The 25,725-nt window shown below is 43.9% G+C and overlaps 1 protein-coding gene and 1 long non-coding RNA gene across 2 annotated transcripts; one reads left to right on the top strand and one right to left on the bottom strand.

Moving 5' to 3' along the window:
* Positions 1-3,087: 3,087 nt before the first annotated feature.
* On the bottom strand, positions 3,088-11,728 carry TENT5C (terminal nucleotidyltransferase 5C). Its single transcript, XM_038372690.2, has 2 exons — positions 11,624-11,728; positions 3,088-7,386 (listed from the first exon to the last, which is right to left on the bottom strand). The coding sequence occupies exon 2, from the start codon at positions 7,357-7,359 to the stop codon at positions 6,187-6,189; it is 1,173 nt and encodes a 390-aa protein (XP_038228618.1). The 5' UTR covers positions 7,360-7,386; positions 11,624-11,728; the 3' UTR covers positions 3,088-6,186.
* Positions 11,729-11,833: 105 nt separating this feature from the next.
* On the top strand, positions 11,834-25,427 carry LOC122459778. Its single transcript, XR_006280681.1, has 3 exons — positions 11,834-11,925; positions 16,676-16,801; positions 22,259-25,427. It is a non-coding gene; the product is annotated as an uncharacterized LOC122459778 (long non-coding RNA).
* Positions 25,428-25,725: the final 298 nt, after the last annotated feature.

The following is a 25,725-nucleotide window of genomic DNA, read 5'->3' as shown; positions in this document are numbered from 1 at the left end:
GACCTTAGCACACAAGCAGCAACATTAAATACAACAGTGGAGTCCTTAAGTTTTTATTTGTCCAAGAAACTCAAAGGCATAGTTAAGGTCCAACATCCAACATTTTTATTTTAAACATGACAAAATAAATTTGAGATCATAGTGCATGGGAGTGAGCAAGTTAAAAGTAACCAACCAGTCTGAGATGGGCCCTACCCAAGCACTGGGGGCTCATTACAAGTTTGAAAATCCTCCAGAGACTATGCCAAGCTGTGCCAACTCCCCAACCTCATCTCAAAAGTAAAAATAAAAATAAAATCAGTTTCTCCCAAGTACCCCTGGGCAGGTTTCTGGAACTGGCTTTTAAACAGTTTGCTATTCAAACAAAAAAAAAGCCACTTGTTGAGGACAAATACAGAACAGGCTTCTCCCAAACCTAAAGCAAGAATATCACATCACTTTAGTCAGTTAAGGAAAAAAGAAAACTGAACTATTCTAAATGCCTCAAGTGAGTGGCTGTTTCACCTTCCATTTACACATGAACAAAAAAAGAACAAAGTTCTGACCTTTAATTTTTCCAGTGTCCATGAATGCAGCCCAGTTTTCCTTTCAAAAGCCCTTTAGTCCAATCAAAACCAGCTATAGACTAATACATTTTAAGTACCGTGAAGAGCAACAGGTAAGCAAGACTTCAGCACTTGGAAGCACGTTAGTCTTCCCATCAGATATTACCAAGGCTGAGAATGTTCCTCTGAATGCCCAAACTTGGCCTGGACTCTGAGCCAACTGTGACAGGAACTGGTTTCCTGTTACTCGTTTCCTGCCACACAAAAATACTACACCCTGATCCAGTACAGTGTGGCATGTCCCTCAGTAAAGGAGAGGGAATATTCCAAGTTGGTGGATGGGCTGAAGGCTTATATTTGAGTTTCCTTTTAATTTAAGACTGTTTCTCTTCCAAGTCCCTCTTCAAACCTCTCGATGAACAGGAAGTCAAGAGTTATCACATTAGTCAGCAATAGAAACCCCCACAATATAGGCAGTATGTAAATACCAAGTGCTCGTCTCCAACAGCAGGTCACTCTGGTATGAAAATTGGAGTTATTTCTATTAAAGTTTCTGTTCTAAGGGGTGATAATTTTAGCTGAAATTTAAGCAGCTAGTATTTGAACACAAGTATAAAAAAAACAGACGTGAATAGGGCATTTCGAGGTAGGGTCACCTCCTGCTTCCTTAAAAAGTATGCTTTAGCTGCCAGTCTAACTGATAACTGGATAAGGAGAGGATAAATACGGTAACATTTGCTCTTCCCTTAATTTTCAATAAAGGTAAAATGCTGCTATCCTCACACCAGTTCAGAGTAGCTATGAATCACACAGAGGTGGTCATTCAGAGTACCTGTTGTGGTCTAAATGTTTGGGTGCACTAGCCTAATGTGCATTAACAGTTCATTAGAGCAGTAGCTCCACTTCCTCTAAAAAAAAAAAAAAAAAAAAAAAAAAAAAGAAAAAAAAAAAAAGAGGGGAGAGAAGAGATACAATAAGAAGTTTTAGGACTTCTGTTGGTGTAGGTAGTGCTTAGTGAAGTGTAGAGGAGAGCTTGTCCCATCAGCATAGGTACTCCACCTCCCCAACATGGAGTAGTTATGCTGATGGGAGAAGCCCTCCCATCACTACAGCACTGTTGACACCAGGGGTTAGGTCAGTATAACTATGTCACTAAGGGGTGTGGATTTTCCACACCCCTGAGCAACGTAGTAATACAGACATTAGTTGGTAGTACAGACCAAGCCTTAGGAGTAGCGATTAGATTTCAAGAGGGCACATAGTACTGCCTATAGTTATGGCTACGTTGCAATTGGGGTGACTGCAGCATGTGTATGTCCACACATCCTGCAGTCACACCCCTGATTGCATGTAGACACACTCAGTCTCAAGTCAGGCTAGCCCAGTAAAACTGGTAAACAGATTCTCCTGTGGCTCAAGTGTTTAGACTACGAGTTACATTGCTGGTGTTTTTGAAGACTCTGTGAAGCTACTCCTGCAGGAGTGAGATGCAATAGTGCTAGTATAAGATTTGAGTTCTATTCAAATGGAAGTTTTGCTTCCAATATCCAGGCAGAAGGTATTAACTATTGCAGCTCAGCCTCTTACCCCACATTCAACCTGTACTTGAACCAGAAGCATGCAATGACTGCAGAAAGCCTAGTTGCAAAGGCATCGTTAATACTACTAAGGAAGACTGAATTAAGTGAGCAGCCTAAATTTAGGTTACGGCTTCTACTTAAACTCTTCCCAGTGCTCATTCTCATGTTACCCAGTGCTAAAAAAGAAGGAGTTACAAAATTAGATAAGCCAGTGAATAGGTTGCCAAGAATATTTTGAAATAGAGAAGAGCTAGACTAGTAGTAGCACCTTATGCAAGGTTGTTCATTACTCCAGCTCTACTACGTCATTAGGCCAGGATTGCTGTGGAGGCAGCACAGAGGAAATAAAAGTACATTCTAACAATACTCTTTTGCCAGTGCCAGTTGTGAGCCTGGTACAGAGCTAGATATGGCTTTAAGACCTTAACTTTAGGAATGCGGGGGGGGGGGGGGGGAAGAAGAGAAGAAGAGTACTTCAACAAAAAAAAAAAAAAAAAAAAAAAGCCAGGAAGCTGGCCATTAGGAAGATACTGAGCCAGGGTAGCCATCTAGCATGTGGCTCTGCAACTCAGGAATCTGGTTACTACACCAGCACTTTGAACAAGGGGAAACAAAAAAATGTTTCCTGAAACTAGAGCTTAGCTACCCTGGCTCAACAGGGATCCTTAGCCTTTTCCTCTGGTGTTCTTCCTCACCTAGAAAGATGGTTACCCTTGCTGGATAACTTTCTGGCAGCCAGATTCCTGGCCTTGATTCCCCCCCGCCCCTTCTGAGTTTAGGGTAGATGCAGCAATACCACCTAGGCAGATCTGCAGTAGTAGGATTTATTACAGTTAGTAAGACTTTAGGGCTAGATTTGAGAGATCTCAGCAATCCGCAGCTCTCAGAAGAGGGGAGTTGTACACATAAGAATCTGCCTACTTCCTTCAGGCACCAAAACAGGAGCAAAGGTACGTGCGGTTTTGTGTTTTCTTAAAGATCTAGCCATTAGATCCTACAAGAGAAAACAGCTTTGACTCATATACACATCTATTTGAGAAGAAAAGAAACATGCCACTTTCAGGAAGAGGGTTGGTACTAAAGTTAGTATACAGGATAAGTTGAGGTATTGATAACTGAGAGACTAAAAACCACCATTAAAAGGGACAATATTTGAGGTATAGTTTTACTCTTGTGATCCTCTTGAGTTCTCCTCCTCCCTTACTAGTGATCCTCGTTAGTGGCACTGGAGAACCTAAAACTATCTGTGTTTGATTTACTCCTGCGCACCACTTTTGGTAAGCTTACTTGCCTGAGTCTGAAGATTTTGGCTTCAGACAATAAGGTAGTCAGTAGATTTGGTAACCACATGAACTTTAGAGAAAAAAAAAAAAAAAGAGGACTAAGTTTTCAAACTGGTTCAATCTTTCTTTCTGAACATGGCAAGGCAACGCCACACTTAGATGCACAAGTCAAAAAAAAATTGAGTAGGTGTCTTGATTTATATTTGGCAGCATAAAGTAGTGCTGAGCACCTAGAAGCCCCCCAGTTAAGTCAATGAAGTTGCTAGATGATCATTTTTGAAAGTCAGCTGTTTATAAGGCTGTTTGATATTTTTAAAAGAATGCTTCAGGTTAGGCTCAGGTTTATTCTTCTCTACTTTAGACTCCTACCTAGCCAAGGTTATGCTACCTGAATAACTAAAATGAATAGTTTCATATTTTACATATGTCCTGCTGAAGTGGGCCTTATGAATCTGCCATCCAAGAGTCAGACATACGGATAGCTTTTTATTGGAGGAGGGAATTTCATCCTTTTGGAAAATGGGCATTAGAGGAATTTTATTCTAGCAAGAAACAGCCTTCTATGGTTGTGCCAGAGGAGTGTTGCCCAACCACTTCTTTTGCCCTTCACCTTTAGTTCTGAAGATTGGGTCCTTATCTTGCTTTCTACTTCATTCTGTAGAGAAGTTTGAATCCTGTGCTTAATACTTGACAGTTAAGTTATTGCAATTCCAGATATTGAAGCATCACCCCAGGCTCAAACAGGAGAAGACAGTTGTAACTTCAGCTTACTGAAGATGGTAAGAAGAGTTATGCAAAGCCATGCTTAAGTATTAGCTAAGTCTAGTTGAAGGTTACCATGTGCATGTTATTTTACCCTCTTTTCACTTCCGGGAAAGAAAACCTAAAACTGCCAGGTCCTCTGCTGGATTGTACTTAATCCATGTTTCACTACTAATCTAAATAATCATATGGGTTAATGTGCCAATAAGCTTCCTGGCCCTGCTATAGAGAACTCTGGAAGATTTGGGATTTTTAGCTTTTGGTTAGGTCTACACTACAATTAGACACCCACTGTCAGCTAGCTCAGGCTGCAGGGCTGTAAAATTGCAGTATAGATGTTTGGGCTCAGGCTCCAGCCTGAGCCCTGGGACCCCGTAAGGTGGGAGGATGGTCCCAGAGCCCAGGGTCCAGCCTGAGCCGAAACATCTACACTGCAATTTTACAGCTTCAGCCACTCAATGGGTTATTAACTGTAGTGTAGTCTTGACCCTTCCTAACCAATAGAGAAGGGTCATGTCAAGCAAGCTAAGCATCCACTATTTAACTCAATTCAAGACATACTCCTTTGAAGAGCAATCTTCCCCTTCTTAGAAAAGGGGTCTCTACTTCAGAGATTACTCATAACACAGTATGGCCTGATTTCTGCCTTATTCAGTCTTTGTGGGGAGCTGTGTTTGTGCTACACTATTTAGCAATCATATGAAGTTAACATCTCTTAAGTGGTAGTGAAGACAGGAGAATTTCAATAGGTCTCCAAACAGCTTATCTGATGCTATGAACTTGTGAAAGGGCTATTGTTGAACTCTGAAAGGAGCATCTTCAGTTTGAGATAGGAAGTTATTAGATTACTTTCTGTAATGGAAAGGGTTTGGTCCTGCCCAAAGGTGTACAGGAATATATGCATTTGTAGGAGGCACTTGGTAAATATCTAAATATATTTGAGAAAAGGTTGGGTGTTTGTAGGAAGAGGTGTGCCTATCTGGCACACTCCAATTTATGAGAAACAAGCATGCCTTCTTAATACTGTACGTGGTGGCGAAGAAAGGGCTTGTTAAGCTGAGCTTTAGTATAAGAGGTGTGCTATTCCTATTGGAACACTGAAAGGCATTCCTGGGAAGGGTTGCCCAGTCAAAAAAGGGTTCCAGTTCCTTTAGAAGGGCAGGCTTCAGACAATTTTTTTTTTTTACTCAAACATTGTTTCAATACTTGTAATTGTTTTTGAAGCTTTAATTGTGTTAAGGACTTCAGTCTTTAGTACATACGAGTTAACATTCTGGGGAATTGGTCATCTGAGAAATTCTCTTCTGAAACTTGACACCCAAAGAGTATTTCAAACCAGCCCCACTATCAAACTCCTCAAGAAATCTATTTTCAACTCTAGAAAAGCAATACACAGCTACTGCAGGAACCAGTAAATTCTGGAGCCCCTGCATGAAAAAGGATAGTGTCCCTACAGTTACCCATTCTGTAAAGCCAGAAAGTACAAGTTGCTCATGCACAGCACGAGCTGTTGGGGGGGGGGGGGGGGGGGAGAACAGCTTATGCAAGAGCTTCCAATGGAAAAACTGACTAGGACTTGAGATTGAGGGAGTGTAAAGTGAGCAGGGGAGGCAATAAGGAACTCACAGAATGATCTTGTTGCTGCTCTAGGACAGAATGTCTTTGGTTCTGTAGACATAATTCTTGCAGTTTCCTCTCAGTATGCAGCTGTATTACAGTACCTAAATCAAATGTGCAACAGCCATGTCCTCAAAAATTTATAACTAACTAATTCCAAACATGAGGCCATAGGATCCCTTCCCCTAACAAAAGGGCAATAAGGCTTCTTGTGGCTTTTGTACAGAGGGTCCTGAAAGGTGCTTTTTTTTTTTTAAGCTAGGAACTAGTGGTGTGATCACACTGCACACCAGGAAAACAGCAGAGCCAGAGGTAAGCCACAGATTCCCTTTAGAAAGCCTCTGGTGATTAATGGTTCCCACCACAAGATTCCATTTAAAGAAATACTCAAGTTAGAGATTAGTTACAAGGCAGCCAGGTGGGATAAGACTGGCTATAGGGAATGGGAGAGTTTGCAATATAGTAGTTGCTGAAGTTCCCATCGCTGACATAGGGTGCTGGCTGATAATAACAGGTAACATTAGTGGCATTAGGTATGATGTTTTGTTCTGCCAACACTCTAAGTGCTAGCAGCGAGATCAGGTTGAGAGTCTGTCTCCGCTCATGTCCCATGAGGCACACTGTGCTCTCATTTACTACCCTGCGCAGGATCATGAGATAGTCATATTTGCTTCTCTCCTCTTTGGAGAAGTGGTTCTGGAGGTAAGTCTCCAGTTTGCGCTGCTGATCCAGGATGTCAGGGAAGTCTATGAAGAACCGGGAGCACATGTACCGCTCTAGAGTTTTAATCTCCTCCTTGTCCATGGGCCGGAAATCCCGCACTAAGAGGTTGCTGTACTTCAGGAGCCCACCACCTCTGATCTCCTCAGGATTCTTGGTAGCTATCAATCTGTTTCGGAGGTGATCAAAGGCTGCCTCAAAGTCTCCATACATACTCTCTCCAATTACAGTTGGATGGAAGTGCTCCGACATAGGATTTTCTGAGCAGTCATAGTAAAAAAGCAAGGCATCTAGTATGATTTGGAAAGAGTCCACACTAAACTCAAACTGTCGTCGTATGCGATCTACAAACTTCAGCTCTACATTCCTGCCATGTTTGTTGGAGAGTGATATTAAGCTCCATCGGTCTGTCTCTGTGCATACTTTCACTAGCTTCTGGATGTAGGCTTCCTTCAGTGTCATTGGGCTGATTTTTAGTTTGCTTACCCCCTCTGGCAAGAAGTTTAAGAGGGACCGCAACACCACATCTCGGACTAGCTGAAACTCAGCCTCAGTTGGAAGGGACACTTGAAAAATTAGGTCCAGATCTTTGCAACCCAGTCCATTATCCTTGACCAAGACATGACCAGCTGCAGAACCATTCAGCCGGACATCGTGTACTTGGATGCCTGCCTCATCCAGCCTGTTGTGAACCGTCTGAACAATGTCCTTCAGGGTTATTTTCAGTGTTGGGAAGTTGCCCCGTCCATGGATTGGAACCACCTCTGTCAGAACCTCATGCAGACGGCTGACCTGCTCCCAGGTCAGTACACTGCATGACATGCAATCAGTATTACTTCCTTTGCCTGCCATTTTAGAGTTTGATCTTCTCCAAAAAAGCTAGAGGGGAAAGAAAAACATTAAGTCAGATTTCACTGTTCCAACAGAACACAGGCTATATACATCCAGGAAGTTAGTCTATTCATATCTTCATTATACACAGTACTTGAAAAGCCATCCATCTACACCCCAAAAGTGATCTCTTTCTGAAGAGATATCTAGTCTGTCTTGTGATAGATAGAAGTAGTTTCATATTCAGTTTTGCTGTGAAAGACATTTTGTAAGCAGCTGACCTACAGTACAATCCTACATGCTGCTGCATCACATGACAAAAAACTTGTCTTTAGAATTAAATTAAGGGCCTGAATTTCACAGGTACTGTACATCCACAATGCCAACTCAAAATTCAGCACTTCTGAAGATCAGAGATTGAAGATATTTATATTTAGAGCAGAAATAATTAAATTGCACCTCCAATTGCCTTGATGCTGGAAGGCAAACTCATAATTTGCACCTTATCACACCCCAGTTAAAGAAATCCAACCCCATTGAGCTCAAACTCAAATTCTTACCACTCTAAAAGTTTAAGATATTTCAGGATCCTGAATGCAAGCTGAAACTACACTTCAGTCATATAAAAGCTAAAGCCCTGACATTATTCTAGTCTCACCCTGGTCCTCAAAAGAGAAGTTGTTAGTTACAATACATAACTATATTTGAAATTACTGATATGCTTGCACTGACATTTTGCCTCAATTGTGAGGGAACTAGCATGAATTCAGTTAAACAATATTAAGGGTCACATAATGGCAGTATCTCACCTAGTTTTAGGCAAAGGTATTTCTAACCTCAGCAGCTTGATGTCAGGCAGCAAGTCTGATAATGCCTAGTTTTAGTCCAGGCCTTTTGAAGTTTAACAGATTCTTACATCTTACTTGCCTAAATAGCTTTATTTGAAAATGCTGATACTTATGGATCTAGTATTCAACTCCAATTCATATTAAGTTATATATAAAGACACAGGGGAAACAGACACCTTAGGTTTCCATTGTGGCCAGATGCTTTTGCCATTTAAGACTAGTCAAGGCCTGGTCTGTTGCTCCATCTTTGAATGCTCACATAGGCTGCACATGCAGCTGCAAGAAGTGGTGCAGCAAAGGTATTCATTCAATAGTAAACACCTCTTATAAGCAGGAGGGCTTAAATGCATTTCTAATCTTGTACCTTCCTGTCAAATAGCCATTGCAATCACACTGCAAGGAGGAGAGGGTTTTTCCAGGCAAGAGATATGGCTATCAGAACTGCAGGGTTCTATACTCACTGTCTTACAGCCTTAGTGTGACCTTGGCCAACTCATTTCATCTATGTCCCAGCTCTCCATCTAGAATGGGGATGACCCCTAACACACATGGGATGCTGCGAGGCTAAATGCATTTGTGAAGTGCTCCGAGGTCTTGGGTGGAACTTACTACAAAGACCTGATAACATCCTCATGCATGCATAGAGCTCATTTAGTTCAGTGGGTATGATGGGTCCCTCAGAAATGCTAAGACCACTGTCTAAATGGATCACTGGCAAGCTCTAATGACATTCCATCTTTGGATCTCATTTACTGATCAGCCCTAAAATATTTAGTGAGCTCCTCAGACCCAGATGACTCAGGAGCAGCAGTGTTAGAGCAAGGCAAACACAGGCCAAGATATCAAGCCTTCTGGCAACACTGCATGGATTAATTGGATTTCCTTGGACCCCCTCAAAAAGATGAGCATCTTCATGGCCTGTTTTGCTAGACCTACATAATTACTTCAGTCATCAACATCCTATGCCATATTATATCTATATCTAATTAGAGATTTCAGAGTAGCAGCCGTGTTAGTCTAAGGTGCCACCGGTACTCCTTTTCTTTTTGCGAATACAGACTAAAATTTATTAGAGCATAAGCTTTCGTGAGCTACAGCTCACTTCATCGGATGCATTTGGTGGAAAAAACAGAGGAGAGATTTATATACACACACACAGAGAACATGAAACAATGGGTTTATCATACACACTGTAAGGAGAGTGATCACTTAAGATAAACCCATTGTTTCATGTTCTCTGTGTGTGTGTGTGTGTGTGTGTGTGTGTGTGTGTGTGTGTGTGTGTGTGTGTGTGTGTGTGTGTGTGTGTAAATCTCTCCTCTGTTTTTTCCACCAAATGCATCCGATGAAGTGAGCTGTAGCTCACGAAAGCTTATGCTCTAATAAATTTGTTAGTCTCTAAGGTGCCACCGGTACTCCTTTTCTAATTAGAGAGAATACATTTTCATTTATATATTTATGCCACAAGAGTGTTTAGATGCTCAATCTGGGACAGACTTCCCCCTCCCATGTCAACACTAGTAACATTAAGTAATGTCACTTTTGGACCCAACTGAAGTGAAAATAGTATGTAGAATTCTAGCTAAATAAAAAACTTTGAACTCTTTAGAAGTGTCTTGAAAGCAGGAATAGCAGTACCAGATGGGAAGTTAGTTTAGTGCTGCTACTACTGTCAATTTCTACAGTTCTGTGTAGAATTTAAACCCTAGGATTGTTAAAATCAGAAGCCTCTCACATCTAGGTCACTGGTTGTAATCATGTACAGATTAGATGAGACATTAACTAGTAGTGGTTTAGTGACAACTGACCCAGCTGTCTTAGACTAGTTTCTAATAGATTTGGGACATCAGAGCTGATTAAGGCATAGTTTACATTTCAGTAACTTCCATCCAAAAATTCTTTATATAAAGCAATGTGATATTAGAAGTAGCCTATGCCCTACCATGGTTCTAGACCTAAAGCTAGAGAAACTAGTTTAAGATAAATCTAGTTTTCTAGACTCTCTGGAGAATTACAACAGGCTGAGATTTTTAAATTTGCCCAATGAACCATTTGTTTTACCTTGTAATAGTCATTAGTACAAGACATTATGAGTAGTTAGTGTTACAGCAAATAATATTTTAGACATCAAATAAGTGTTATTTGATAGAATGACAAACATTTTAGATGTTAACTGCAGGTATACTCAGAATGCATTTGCTATGCTATGGCATTACACAAGTGTGGTGAATAGCAATATATATTAGAAGTGCAGAAACAAGCTTGTTGCATCTTATATGATCTTTAAGAATAGAAGGAAAGCACATTTGGTGGTCTACACTTCGTTTTAGTAACTAGACAATGACATAGGTAGATGTGTTGACATAATAGCTGCAGCTACAAGTTATTATACTTCTGCACACTATGTTCATCACCACCACTTGCTCTATATAGGGCAGCTACTGTTACATAATTTAAAGTTTCAGAGTAGCAGCTGTGTTAGTCTGCATTCGCAAAAAGAAAAGGAGTACTTGTGACACCTTAGAGACTAAGGAATTTATTAGAGCATAAGCTTTCGTATGCATCCGATGAAGTGAGCTGTAGCTCACGAAAGCTTATGCTCTAATAAATTCCTTAGTCTCTAAGGTGCCACAAGTCCTCCTTTTCTTTTTGATAATTTAAAGTGGCACTCTGTATTGTATTACTTCAAGCAAGTTGGGCATTATTGCAACCAAAGGTGCACATCTGTGTTTCCCTCATTATAGGGACACAAAGTCATACCAAAATATGCCCAGTGTATTTGTTTCATAGACACCAAGGCCAGAAATGACCACTGCCGATGTAAAATCCTCCTGTGCACCAGCCCTCAATATTTGTTCCCCCATGGAGATACTTTTAGGTCACCCGTTTACCTTCGGTAAGTTACCATCGCCCTTAGTCCCCCGTGCAGCGATCTTGTTTAACGACTCACATGTAACAGACTTGTTTCCCAGACTGTCTAACCCCCTTCGCCAGACATGCTGGGTCTTCACCGAAGCCAGACTCCTTGGCAAGCAGGGAGCTTTTCAGTTTAGCAATGGAGTTATCAGCGTGCAAAGATAACGGCCGCCATTGGCTCAACAGCTAACAGCAGCTCGGATAAGTCAGCCAATGCTTTAAGTGCGCCCCCGAGAGAACAGGGAAGCCCAGGGTGTATTTGGCTCAGGGAGTTGCCTGCACCTGTAGCCTGGAGGGGGTGTGCGGGGCACCGCCAGGCTCTGCCCTCAGGCCGTAGGAAGCACGGCGCCCGCTAGTCTCCCCGGGGGCCGTGCACAGCCCGTGGCCTGCCGCGCAGCCAGGGCACCGCAGGGCGGGCAGCGCCGGCCGGGGGCAGCCGGGCCCGCCCACAGGAGCGCAGCAGGGCACCCGTCCGCTCCGGCTCGCGCCCGGCCTCACTGGCTCGCGCCTCAGTCACTCACCTGCTCACTCGGCGACAACCGCCACTCAAGCCTGTCACTCCATCCAGCCGCCCCCCCGGCGGCTCTATTTATACCCGCTCCGGTCACGCCCCCCCCCCCTCCGGCCGCGCCCACTTTATTGGCATTGCCCACGCGGGCGCCGGAGCCCCGCCGCTATGGGGAGCAGCCGCTTTGCAATTGGCCGCCGCCGCCGCCGCCGCCTGGAGGGAGCGCGCGTGACGCAAAGCTAGCACGGCCGAGCCGGCGCCCTGGCAACCGCGGCTGATGGCTCACGGGAGCGCGCCCCAGCTAAGACCGGCCAGGTTCACGTTCCGGGAACCCGCCGCCACGCTAACGGGCACCGGCCAAGCCAGGCGGCCCGCTGTCGGAGAGTGGGGCTGGGTGCGGGGACCCACCCCTCGGACACCGCTCCCCCGCCTGTAGCCCCCCGCCGCCCATCGGGACACCGTAGGGAGCTGGCGGCGCGCGAGGTCCAGGAGGGTGGGGTGGAGCAGGAGGGGGATGGGGGACAGGAGGGGGATGGGAGCGCACGCAGGAGGGACTGGGGGGGGGGGGTATATGGGGATACTCCAGGGGGATGGAGCAGGAGAGGGATGTGGGCATATGGGAGGGATGGGGGTTTAGGCCAGGTGGAATAGGACATCTTCTCTGGGCTTGCTCCCTGTGTGACAGCCATCATCCCCCAATGAACAGGCCACCTGGCAGGCAGGGGCAGATGGGGATGCCTTTCAGCCCGCCGCACCAGCCTACCCGCACCCTCTAACACAGCTGCTCCATCTCATGCCACTGAGAGCCCCAGCCGTTTGGGAGCACCTTGTGGGTACAGCGCACCCTGTGGAACCTCTCCTGAGTGCTGCCCTCATTAGTGCCCTGGATTGTGGTCCAGCAAGGCCCAAGGATGCAAGAGTACTGAATTTGCTTAGACACAGCTCATAGTTTCCACTCCAGCAACACGATGAGACCTAGAAAGGATGGTCTGGTGAACAGTGCACTGGGCTGGCACTTGGGAGATCTGGTTTCTGTTCCTGGCTCTCCCACAAGTTCTGTGCGTGACCTTGGCTAATCTGCTATGTGCTTCAGCTTCCCATCCCAAAAATAAGGATAGCACTTCCTTTCCTCCTGGGGTGTTGTGAGGGTAAATCTGTTAATGATTGTGAAGATACTGTAGTGATGAGGGACATATAAGTATACAGATAGATGCTGTGGAGCTGGCTAAGAAAACAATATCAGCCACAACTGAACAGCATGGAAGTGTTGGCCACCATGCCTTGAGGTATTTAAGATCCCTGTCTATGGAGAACAAAAGCTGAGAAACAAATGCAGTGGTAGTTACAGATGTTTCAGGAGGGGCTTGGGAGTCCATTTTGATGTTCCCATGATTCAAAGTCTTTGGAAACTGCAGGAATTGAAGTTTCATATCCATGTCAGAAAGTAAAGCTGAGAGCCATCTGTATGGCCTGAAAAACTCTCCTTCCTCAGCTCGAGAACAGATAATTCAGGTCTTGAATTAACTACACCATTAGGCATGTACCATGTCACCAATGTGGAGCTGTTTTACCCCTGTGCAGAGGCTGTCACTCTGGGAATGGTGCATTCAACATCAAATCACATCCATAGCTGTTCACCTCTCTGGCAGAAATAACATCTTGGCAGAGAAACAAAAATACAGAGTCCAACACAAGTGATCCCTGAAAAACGGTGAATACTTCATCTTCTAGAGAAGGGAAAGGCTCAGATAGATCTCTTTGTTACAAGAGAGATTATAAAGTGTGTCCGGTTCTGAACAGAGATGAAATAGATTTGGGGGTGCATTTTTCCTGTTCTGAGATCAGGAGTTTCTGTGTGCTTTTTTCCAGTTTTCTAATAGTCCTACAGTCTATATTGTATTTGTTCTATAGAGATGCAACAAATTCTTCTGGAGAATAAAAATCCTTCAACAAGAAATGTGTACACATTGAAGTGAGAGAAATTATCTTCTTCAGTTTCTCATAAGGGTTTAGCCAATAGTTCACCATTCCATTAATTGTTGATAATTATATGTCAAACAATCTCCTTGAGCAATTGTTAAAAGTTCATCTAGTAGCAATCTCAGATTTCCACCCTTTTGTGTAAGCATTCTCAATCTTCACATATCCTCTATAGCACAAAAGAAAAGGAGTACTTGTGGCACCTTAGAGACTAACAAATTTATTTTTTTTCACCTTGATTATCACCACAAAAGGTTTTCCTCCTTCCCCCCCTCCTTCCTGCTGGTAATAGCTCATCTTAAGTGATCACTCTCCTTACAGTGTGTATGATAAAACCCATTGTTTCATGTTCTCTGTGTGTGTATATAAATCTCCCCACTGTATTTTCCACCGAATGCATCCGATGAAGTGAGCTGTAGCTCATGAAAGCTTATGCTCAAATAAATTGTTAGTTTCTAAGGTGCCACAAATACTCCTTTTCTTTTTTGCAAATACAGACTAACACAGCTGCTACTCTGAAACCTCTGTAGCACAGGTTCTCAAACTGTGGTCTGTCCGCGAGCTCTATTCAGGTGGTCTGCGGATAGTTCCCCCTAAGGTGCGTGCCTGGGCGGCCGCACACAAAACAACGAAGGGCCACACACCTAATTAGTGGAGCCGCACAGGCATGGCTCTACTAATTAAGTGCCTGGACCCTGGAGAAGGCGCATATGTAAGATGAGGCGGTGGCCTTGTGGGGAATAGGGGGTAGGTGGGAGGGTGCAGTGGGGTGAGAAGAGGGGGTGGGAGGAATTTGGTATGTGCAGGGCTGTGGCCAGGGAAAGAGGTGACTTTTCCCAGCTCCAGGGCTGCGGCTACCGGGGAGAGACGGCCCTCCTTCCCAGCCTCACCTCTGTGGCTGCTGCGGGTGGGGAGAGACCCCCCTGCTTCCCAGCCCCAGCACGGGGGCTGTTGCAGTGGGGGAGAGAGGGAAAGGCACCCCCTCCCTTTCCCAGCCCCAGCTCGGGGGCTGCCGCGGCAGGGGAAAGAGGGCACATCCATCACATTAGAAAGGTAAGACTACTGATATTAAAATACGAGTTGTGTGCTTTTATTTGTAGAACAAAAAAGTTAATCATTATTAGGATTCTTTTTATATAGCACTTTTATCCAACGCGCTTTACAATAGTTAGCTAACGGTACAAATAGGGATGTTAACTGGTAGTGTTCCGCCAAGACCCTCAGCAATTTTAAAGTGGTCCGCAAAAAAAGAAGTTTGAGAACCACTGTTCTATAGTAAAAAAGTTTCTGAAAAGCGTGCCTCAGGTGTCCTCATCCTAAAATTTTAATGAAGATACTCTCTGATTTCCATCTTAATCAGTCTGTTTGTCTGTACTTTCACTAAGTCTCCTTCACTACCAGAAGATGCTAGCCTGCTATTCAAGTAGAGGTTAATAGAAATCTTAGTCAAGACTAAACCAGCATGTAGGACTTCAACACTATTCATAATTTATGGGACAATTCTAGGGGCCATTTTATATCATGCTGGGCGTCTATTAAATTGTGCATACACTCTTGTTGTTCACTGGTAAGTATTACTGTACCTGGATATCTTACAATAAATTCTATTAGTGCAAGATAGATTCCATTATCTGTCTGTTATATTTTCACTGATGGAATATGAAGGGCTTCTTAGATCTACATACATACCTTAATACAGCATTACTCTATGGACTTGACCTGTATATCTGATCCCAAATTCTAGAGAGCAGTCCTGCAATCATTATTCAATAACTATTACTCAGACTTGCCTCTGTGGAGATGTCATTACTGTTTTGTTGATTTCCCAAAGTTAAGGGATCAATAGAGGCAATATTCAAAGTATAAAGAAAGGATACTTGGTAATGTGATTCTTTAAGATAATTGGCTGGGTGAATCTACACTCCCCACTCTCCTTCACCAATTCAAAGTCTTTACTGTAGATTCCTGAGTTAGTGGAAGCAACTAAATGAAAGTTGGGGGATGATTTCTTTTATATTCTTGGGCTCAAATACGTGTAGTCAAGGTGTGGGGAATGTGTGCTGCTAGTGAATGAGGCTGACTAGAAAATATGAAGCTTGTACACTGTGATGCATCTTATTCAAGGTTGTCCATACAAACAGTGATCTCCAGTAATTACATTTAATAGGTAAATAGCCTTTCTTTCCACTTTAGAGGACAGACCCTCCTTTTTAGCTCAACTTATGTACATTTAAGGCAAATTAATATTTGTGCTAGTAACAAGATTTTATTCTGTTTTCCATATTTAGGGGATAAAAATGATTTGACTATTTTATTTTTAAAGACATGCTCCTTCTTTGAATAGGTGGAAGAACAGAAAGGCCAAGATTTTAAACTCAATCTAAATGTAAGAAGCCTGGTTTTCAAAAATTGAATAACAATAACAATAACATTGCAATTTGCACTAACTTCAGTAAGGAGCTGCTTGGTGGTCAGCACTTTAAAAAATCAGGCCATTTAATTTAGGCACCTAAAAACAAAGATTTAGGAGCCCACCTTTAGGTATTCATTTAGAAAAATGGGAAAAGATCATAGGGAAAGTTAATTGTCTAATTGTGTATATATGTGTAGCTGAGAGCATAGCAATAGCTCAGGATCACAGCATATAGATGTGATTGAGTGAGGTGGCTGTAAAATTCACTGACACACCTTCCATTGGTTAGTATCCTGGAAACCTCAATCCATAAACCTGAAAGAGATTTGACTGAAAAAACAGAATGATGTGTGAAAAACATCTCGGGTTTCCTGAATTTTGGACAGAAGATGGTTAACTCCCCCTGGCTAGTGCATAGTATTTTTTTACTAGTAATTCTGAGACCTGATAAATTAACTAAACCTGATCTGTTTCAGAGTAGCAGCTGTGTTAGTCTGTATTTGCAAAAAGAAAAGGAGTACTTGTGGCACCTTAGAGACTAAGGTGCCACAAGTACTCCTTTTTTTTTTTTTTTTTTTGTAAATCTGCTCTGATTCTCATCACAAATAATTTGTTTGATTTCTCTTTCTGGAATAAGCTCCATGTACATGTCTTCTGTCCTCTCTTCTTTAGCTGTTCATATCCATTCTGTGCTGTCAGTAACATTCAACTTGATTTTGTCAACTGAAATAGAAACATTAAATAGAGGAAAAATGCTTCAGGAACATCAAAGAAAACGTGGAATAATGGGCTGCTATGGTAGGAGAGAAGTGTTTGCCAATGCATATGCACTAATACCAAATCACTATCAGCATGAATCAATTCATCGAGATATGGGGCCAAATAAGGCTCTGAAACCAGCAGGCTCATGGATACTCAGGATAGCCTTCTAGGGGCACAAAGCTCTAAAGATATAGAGCAGGTTGCACAGAGGAGCCAAGAGGCCAGTGAAGAAGCTTGGCAACATGTGACCTCCAGAAGAGGTAAGCGGAATGTCCGGGTTCCAGTAACACAGACACAGGTAACTAACCGCTTTCATGTTCTCTCCACAGGTACCAATGCGGAGAGTGGACCAGATGATATGTCTGGGGGGAGAAAGCAGAAGGAGACTCCGCTGGTTGGGAGGCATGAGATGCTTGTCCTGAGGTTGGGGGTTCCACGACCACCACTCCCAAGAGGAGAAGGCGGGTGGTGGTGGTCGGGGACTCTCTCCTCCGGGGGACTGAGTCATCTATCTGCCGCCCTGACCGGGAAACCGAGAAGTCTGCTGCTTGCCAGGGGCGAAGATTCGTGATGTGACGGAGAGACTGCCGAGACTCATCAAGCCCTCGGATCGCTACCCCTTCCTGCTTCTCCACGTGGGCACCAATGATACTGCCAAGAATGACCTTGAGCGGATCACTGCGGACTACGTGGCTCTGGGAAGAAGGATAAAGGAGTTGGAGGCGCAAGTGGTGTTCTCGTCCATCCTCCCCGTGGAAGGAAAAGGCCTGGGTAGGGACCGTCGAATCGTGGAGGTCAACGAATGGCTACGCAGGTGGTGTCGGAGAGAAGGCTTTGGATTCTTTGACCATGGGATGGTGTTCCATGAAGGAGGAGTGCTGGGCAGAGACGGGCTCCATCTTACGAAGAGAGGGAAGAACATCTTTGCCAGCAGGCTGGCTAACCTAGTGAGGAGGGCTTTAAACTAGGTTCACCGGGGGAAGGAGACCAAAGCCCTGAGGTAAGTGGGAAAGCGGGATACCGGGAGGAAGCATAGGCAGGAATGTCTGTGAGGGGAGGGCTCCTGCCTCATACTGGGAATGAGGGGCGATCAACAGGTTATCTCAAGTGCTTATATACAAATGCACAAAGCCTTGGAAACAAGTAGGGAGAACTGGAGGTCCTGGTGATGTCAAGGAATTATGACGTGATTGGAATAACAGAGACTTGGTGGGATAACTCACATGACTGGAGTACAGTCATGGATGGTTATAAACTGTTCAGGAAGGACAGGCAGGGCAGAAAAGGTGGGGGAGTAGCACTGTATGTAAGGGAGCAGTATGACTGCTCAGAGCTCCGGTACGAAACTGTGGAAAAACCTGAGTGTCTCTGGATTAAGTTTAGAAGTGTGTGCAACAAGAGTGATGTCATGGTGGGAGTCTGCTATAGACCACCGGACCAGGGGGATGAGGTGGATGAGGCTTTCTTCCGGCAACTCACGGAAGCTACTAGATCGCATGCCCTGATTCTCATGGGTGACTTTAATTTTCCTGATATCTGCTGGGAGAGCAATACAGCGGTGCATAGACAATCCAGGAAGTTTTTGGAAAGCGTAGGGGACAATTTCCTGGTGCAAGTGCTAGGGGAGCCAACTAGGGGGAGCGCTTTTCTTGACCTGCTGCTCACAAACCGGGTAGAATTAGTGGGGGAAGCAAAAGTGGATGGGAATCTGGGAGGCAGTGACCATGAGTTGGTTGAGTTCAGGATCCTGACGCAGGGAAGAAAGGTAAGCAGCAGGATACGGACCCTGGACTTCAGGAAAGCAGACTTTGACTCCCTCAGGGAACAGATGGCCAGGATCCCCTGGGGGACTAACATGAAAGGGAAGGGAGTCCAGGAGAGCTGGCTGTATTTCAAGGAATCCCTGTTGAGGTTACAGGGACAAACCATCCCGATGAGTCGAAAGAATAGTAAATATGGCAGGCGACCAGCTTGGCTTAATGGTGAAATCTTAGCGGATCTTAAACATAAAAAGAAGCTTACAAGAAGTGGAAGGTTGGACATATGACCAGGGAAGAGTATAAAAATATTGCTCGGGCATGTAGGAAAGATATCAGGAGGGCCAAATCGCACCTGGAGCTGCAGCTAGCAAGAGATGTCAAGAGTAACAAGAAGGGTTTCTTCAGGTATGTTGGCAACAAGAAGAAAGCCAAGGAAAGTGTGGGCCCCTTACTGAATGAGGGAGGCAAGCTAGTGACAGAGGATGTGGAAAAAGCTAATGTACTCAATGCTTTTTTTGCCTCTGTTTTCACTAACAAGGTCAGCTCCCAGACTGCTGTGCTGGGCATCACAAAATGGGGAAGAGATGGCCAGCCCTCTGTAGAGATAGAGGTGGTTAGGGACTATTTAGAAAAGCTGGACGTGCACAAGTCCATGGGGCCGGACGAATTGCATCCGAGAGTGCTGAGGGAATTGGCGGCTGTGATTGCAGAGCCCTTGGCCATTATCTTTGAAAACTCGTGGCGAACGGGGGAAGTCCCGGATGACTGGAAAAAGGCTAATGTAGTGCCCATCTTTAAAAAAGGGAAGAAGGAGGATCCTGGGAACTACAGGCCGGTCAGCCTCACCTCAGTCCCTGGAAAAATCATGGAGCAGGTCCTCAAAGAATCAATCCTGAAGCACTTAGAGGAGAGGAAAGTGATCAGGAACAGTCAGCATGGATTCACCAAGGGAAGGTCATGCCTGACTAATCTAATCGCCTTTTATGATGAGATTACTGGTTCTGTGGATGAAGGGAAAGCAGTGGATGTACTGTTTCTTGACTTTAGCAAAGCTTTTGACACGGTCTCCCACAGCATTCTTGTCAGCAAGTTAAGGAAGTATGGGCTGGATGAATGCACTATAAGGTGGGTAGAAAGCTGGCTAGATTGTCGGGCTCAACGGGCAGTGATCAATGGCTCCATGTCTAGTTGGCAGCCGGTGTCAAGTGGAGTGCCCCAGGGGTTGGTCCTGGGGCCCGTTTTGTTCAATATCTTCATAAATGATCTGGAGGATGGTGTGGATTGCACTCTCAGCAAATTTGCGGATGATACTAAACTGGGAGGAGTGGTAGATACGCTGGAGGGGAGGGATAGGATACAGAAGGACCTAGACAAATTGGAAGATTGGGCCAAAAGAAATCTAATGAGGTTCAATAAGGATAAGTGCAGGGTCCTGCACTTAGGATGGAAGAATCCAATGCACCGCTACAGACTAGGGACCGAATGGCTCGGCAGCAGTTCTGCGGAAAAGGACCTAGGGGTGACAGTGGACGAGAAGCTGGATATGAGTCAGCAGTGTGCCCTTGTTGCCAAGAAGGCCAATGGCATTTTGGGATGTATAAGTAGGGGCATAGCGAGCAGATCGAGGGACGTGATCGTTCCCCTCTATTCGACACTGGTGAGGCCTCATCTGGAGTACTGTGTCCAGTTTTGGGCCCCACACTACAAGAAGGATGTGGATAAATTGGAAAGAGTACAGCGAAGGGCAACAAAAATGATTAGGGGTCTAGAGCACATGACTTATGAGGAGAGGCTGAGGGAGCTGGGATTGTTTAGTCTGCAGAAGAGAAGAATGAGGGGGGATTTGATAGCTGCTTTCAACTACCTGAAAGGGGGTTTCAAAGAGGATGGCTCTAGACTGTTCTCAATGGTAGCAGATGACAGAACGAGGAGTAATGGTCTCAAGTTGCAATGGGAGAGGTTTAGATTGGATATTAGGAAAAACTTTTTCACTAAGAGGGTGGTGAAACACTGGAATGCGTTACCTAGGGAGGTGGTAGAATCTCCTTCCTTAGAGGTTTTTAAGGTCAGGCTTGACAAAGCCCTGGCTAGGATGATTTAACTGGGACTTGGTCCTGCTTTGAGCAGGGGGTTGGACTAGATGACCTTCTGGGGTCCCTTCCAACCCTGATATTCTATGATTCTATGATTCTATGTTACTAAGGCGTAATTGGGAGTGGGACTCACCATTGCTGATTTAGGAGCATGCTTAAAAATTAGACACTTTCAAGAGGCACAACATTTACTTCCTCACCTGGATTATCAAATTGTGAGTTGTATTCCACGTTATGATCTGTACTCGCGGTGGGTTACATCTCTGTGTTAAAGTTGAGAGTCACTACCGATTTCACTGTGGAACTCAGGATTCACAGGCATATTATGCATCCAATGTTTAACCTGATGAAAACATTCTGGAATCTATACTGAGCCTCAGAGCAGGAACAATTTCTATTTTTCATACCTAGTAGAGCCTGTAATGTTCACTCAAAATGCAAGCAGTTTAAAGTCATACAGGGAACACCCATCAAAATCCCCACATCTATAAATAGTGCTTTCAGCAGTTTTACACTGCATCTTTAGACGTTTATGAGATTGTGTTGGGGGAGTGTGAATATTCTCTAAATTTGGTAGCCTTGGGGGACAGAAACTAGTGCTTCTATGCAATGGAAAACTCTTCTGAGAATGTCTCTACCACAACTGTGAGTTTTCATAAACTCTGAGGGAAGATGCCAGTCATCATTGCATGAATTCATCCTTCAGAGATGGGGAAAAGACCAAGATATTTAGCAAATATGGTGGGGGGAAGCCAAAAACAAGTCATATAATCACCTTCTTTCCACACACTGTGTAAGTTCCATTTCCACACTGTGTAGGGTCAGTTTCTTGTCCCTGCTTAGTGGGGAGGCTTTCTGGTATGACTGCACCTGTGAGCCTGTAAATAGTAGAAGATACTTCTATACCAGAATAAGGAAGAGAAGTGGAATTTAGAGAAGAGTAATGGAAATTAATACAAAGCTGAAGAGCTTGTTGGTGAGGACAGATAAAAGAAACTAAACATTTATAAAAGCAACGAGGAATCCTTGTGGCACCTTAGAGACTAATGCCCAAATAAATTTGTTAGTCTCTAAGGTGCCACAAGGACTCCTCGTTGTTTTTGCTGATACAGACTAACACGGCTGCCACTCTGAAACCTGTAAACATTTATAGTTTGACTAAACAATAATTACTCTGTACAAGTATCTGAAAGATGTAAACATCAAGCAGCAAGAGGAATTATAAAGTCTGATCTGAGGGGACATACATGTGAGTAATGGGGTGGACTTAAGAAAAGAAAAATTTAGACTGGTTATGAAGAGAAATTTCCCACTGAGGCTTATAGAAAGCTAGAGAATGATCTCCCATGAGAAACAAGGTAAGCCCCTTCCATTGTATCAGTTAGTTTCAGTTCTGAGTCATAACTACAATTATACTACATCTTCAACCCTACTCCTGCCTCAAGCATTTTTGGATTCTGTGGTGGGAAATGATTTTTGGCCGCAAATTTTCTGGTTTCTTGTGGATTAATAGCAATTTTCATACAACCTGAAAAACACTTTCTAGTTACAATATTTATTAAATATCAATAAAAGCAAAAAGATACAGTATAGAGTTTACTGAAACTACAAATATAAAAATTGTATTCTTGTTACAACAGGCCCACATTTTACAACGTATGTTTACAAGATACTTGTTTTTTGCCAAATGCTGGTAAAGTGAGGGAGATAATTGGAGGAACAATGACCTCATCTTTACTGAAGGCATCTGTCATTATATCACTAAGGTGGAATGGTAGACAGTCGTGTACATAGTGCCCAGAAACTTTGTGATGGGCACATTAAAATTTTTTTAAAGATTAGTAAATTCTTCCATTAAAATTTTTTCCCCATTTGAATCCATTAATAGGACAACAATTTTATTTTTGGCAGAAGAAAAGCAGTTAAAAACCTTTCTAAATGTCAACGATCTATCACTACCAGATTAGTTGCCTTACCTGATGCAAGCTGAATGCAGTGTGTCCCTATAAATCTAGGGAAGGTATTTATAAATTGTAAAAGCCTAGAAGTGAGTGTGAGATAGATTAGATAGATGGCACTCTATTCTGTGATAGACAAATAGTTCTGCAGTCGGGGAATAATTCTGTGGAAACATAGAGTATAACATGGTAGACAATACTGAAGACTCAAAGAACAGATAGAACAATACCATCCACTACTTCCATCATAACAAAATCCTCCTTTGGAGTCTCAGGTGGAGACTCCTTTCTCTAATACCAGAAGCAGCTACAGGGCTTTCACACTCCTTGGGGGAGATACAGGCATTCTTTCTCCTGTGTTACGGCTGTAGAAAAATATGAAACGTAAACATCTGTATAATGTTCTAATGAACTGGTTCGTGTGTGTATGTGTCACTGCCTTCTGTCTGAATGAATCAAAACTCTTCAACTGTATGTCATAGCCCCTGTACTGCTAATACTGAATGGTTGCTTATGCCTTAGTTCAAGTCTCTGGGACCTGTGCCTTTAGAGCAGGAGGATTTCAGTTCTACTCCTGCTGTTGCTGAGACAGCCCAAAGAAGGCCAACATTTTCCTTTCTGTTATGAAATGGAAACCATAGTTATTGAAGCATGCTGAGACAGAATGCATTTACCGGAGACAGTGGGTAGCAGTTGTTTTTCCCTGCACCCCAGTTTGCTTGAACTACTTAATTAGTCACAATGTTTTCTGTAACTGAGGGTAGAACAAACTGTTACAGATTTCAGTAGCACTAGAAAGGTAGTAGGGAGATTGTGGATGAAACTGAGAAACATTTAATCTATTTTGGAGGTTGTGAGCAAATCCAAGAAACAAAGCCCTAGGCAAAAGCAGCAGGTGGCAACCCGGGTGAAAGGGTAGTTCAGAGAAATGGCAAAAGAGAGACAATTGAATGTACAACCCCAGCCATGTGAAACTCTTCCAGAGGGGGCTGTCCTCCTGCTCTTCCAACAGAATTCAATGCTCTCCTCTCAAGATAGACATTCATTCTGAAATACTGGCTCCTTCATATTGCATCATCTTCCATGGACATGGAAGATGATGTTAGTCAAGTGCTCTGTAAAGCTTACACCACCATCCTTACCAAGAATCTGAATCCTTGAGTCCTGTCTGCTCCTCCTCTTTTCCGTTCTGTTTTAGTTGAATTTGATGCTGTTCCCCCTCCTAGTACATTAATAGATTTTAAAGCCAGAAGGGACTATTAAATCATCTACTTTGACCTACTGCATAACATAGGCCATAGAATTTCACCTAGTTACCCCTGAATTGAGCCAAAATAACCTGTAGATGACTAAAGCATATCTTCCAGAAAGGCATTTGGTCTTGATTTGAAGACAGCCAGAGATGGAGAATCCGGCACTTCCTTTGGTATGTTCCAATGCTAATCACTCTCTCACTGTTAGAAATATGTATCTCTTATTTCTGATTTGATTTTTTCTGGCTTTAACTTCCAGCTATTGGTTCCTGTATGCCCTGTGAAGATATTTATATACCATAATCTGGTCACCTCAGGTCTTCTTTTAGATAAGCTAAACAGAGAGAGCTTCTCACTATGAGGCATTTTCTTCAGCTCTTGAAAAATTTGTATGGATCTTTTATAGCTCCTCTCCAATTTTTCAACATTATTTTTAAAATGCGGATCTCAGAATTGGACACACTATTCTAGTATTGATCTCACCAATGCCGTAATGAAGAAAAACCATTTGTCTGTTCCTACTCACTAGTCCTGTGTTTATGAAGCCAAGGATCATATTAGCCCTTTTAGCCACAGCACTGCACTGGTAGCTCATGAGTTGTTTGTGCACTAGGACCCCTCATTTCTTTACAGAGTCACTGTTTTCCAGGACACCCCCACCCCACACACACACTTTAGGAATGGCCTGCTTTCTTCATTCCTAGCTGTAGGACCTTGCATTTGTATTAAAACCATTTTATTTGAATGGGCCTCGCCTACCAAGGGGTCCAGATTGCTGTGTATGACTTGCCCTGTCCTCATCGCTATTTACCACTCTGCCAATTTTTGTGTCCTTCTGCAAATTTAATCAGCTGTGACTTTATATTTACTTCCAGATCATTGATTAAACTATTGAATGAAACATTGGTGAAAGGTCTTGAATTGACAGTTGAAGCCTTTGGTTTATTCCCTGTGGCCATGACAATAGGAAATAGGGGCACAGCATGGAATACGCAGCCCAAGGGGAGGGGATGCTAAAGTGGCTTTGAGTCACCTTTGCACCTTCACAATCCTGGTCTGCTCCAAGGAGCCCAGTGTAACTTAGAGAGTCCTTTGGTCCTATCTAAGTTATAATAGCCTTTTTGGGCTGCCCTGTGGACTGTGGGACTGCCTGGAATCTCTACAACATTGCATACTGTGATCCTGCCCCCAATACAATCCTGCCTCCAGCATGACACCATCGCAGGCCTGGCAAAGAGGATTTTGAAGGGCAGCCTTATGTCCATCTTGTGCAGTACCTGCATCAGGGGAATGCTCCTCTGGCATGAACCAGGGCTTTTATGATCCCTTATGCCACTCCAGCCCTTTTACTCAGTGTAAAGGTGTCAGGGTGGGTGTGAGGATATTACCGTGTGAATGTAACAGCACCTTACCTCTTCCTAATCTGTCATTTTGACTGTGCCCAAGAGAACTCTAAAACAGCACTTCTGCATTCCCATTAAACCTTCATTTTGATCTGTGCAGCACCATTGCACTGGGAAGTTCTTTCATAGATTCCAAGGCCAGTATGAACCACTCTGATTATCTAGTCCAGGGGTCTCAAACATGCGGATGTGGCCCGCAGAGTTATTTCCTGCAACCCGCCATCGGTGCCGACTCCACTGGCAGCCAAGCTCCCCTCTCCCCCCGCTCCCCATTCTCCTCCCCCCGAGCGCGCTGCATCCCTGCTCCTCTGCCTACCTCCCAGCGCTTCCTGCTGCCAAACAGCTGTTTGGCGGTGCTTAGGACTTTCCAGGAGGGAGGGGGGAGGAGCAGAGACAAAGGGCGCTCAGGGGAGGAGGCGGGGTTGGGGTGAGGATTTGGGGAAGGGGTTGGAATAGGGGCAGAGAGGGGGCAGAGGTGGGGAGGGAACTTTGG

This window comes from Dermochelys coriacea, chromosome 1 (assembly GCF_009764565.3).
Source record: "Dermochelys coriacea isolate rDerCor1 chromosome 1, rDerCor1.pri.v4, whole genome shotgun sequence".
NCBI lineage: Eukaryota > Metazoa > Chordata > Testudines > Dermochelyidae > Dermochelys > Dermochelys coriacea.
Note: the sequence above shows the minus strand (reverse complement) of the source record. Positions and strands in the feature narration are given on the sequence as shown.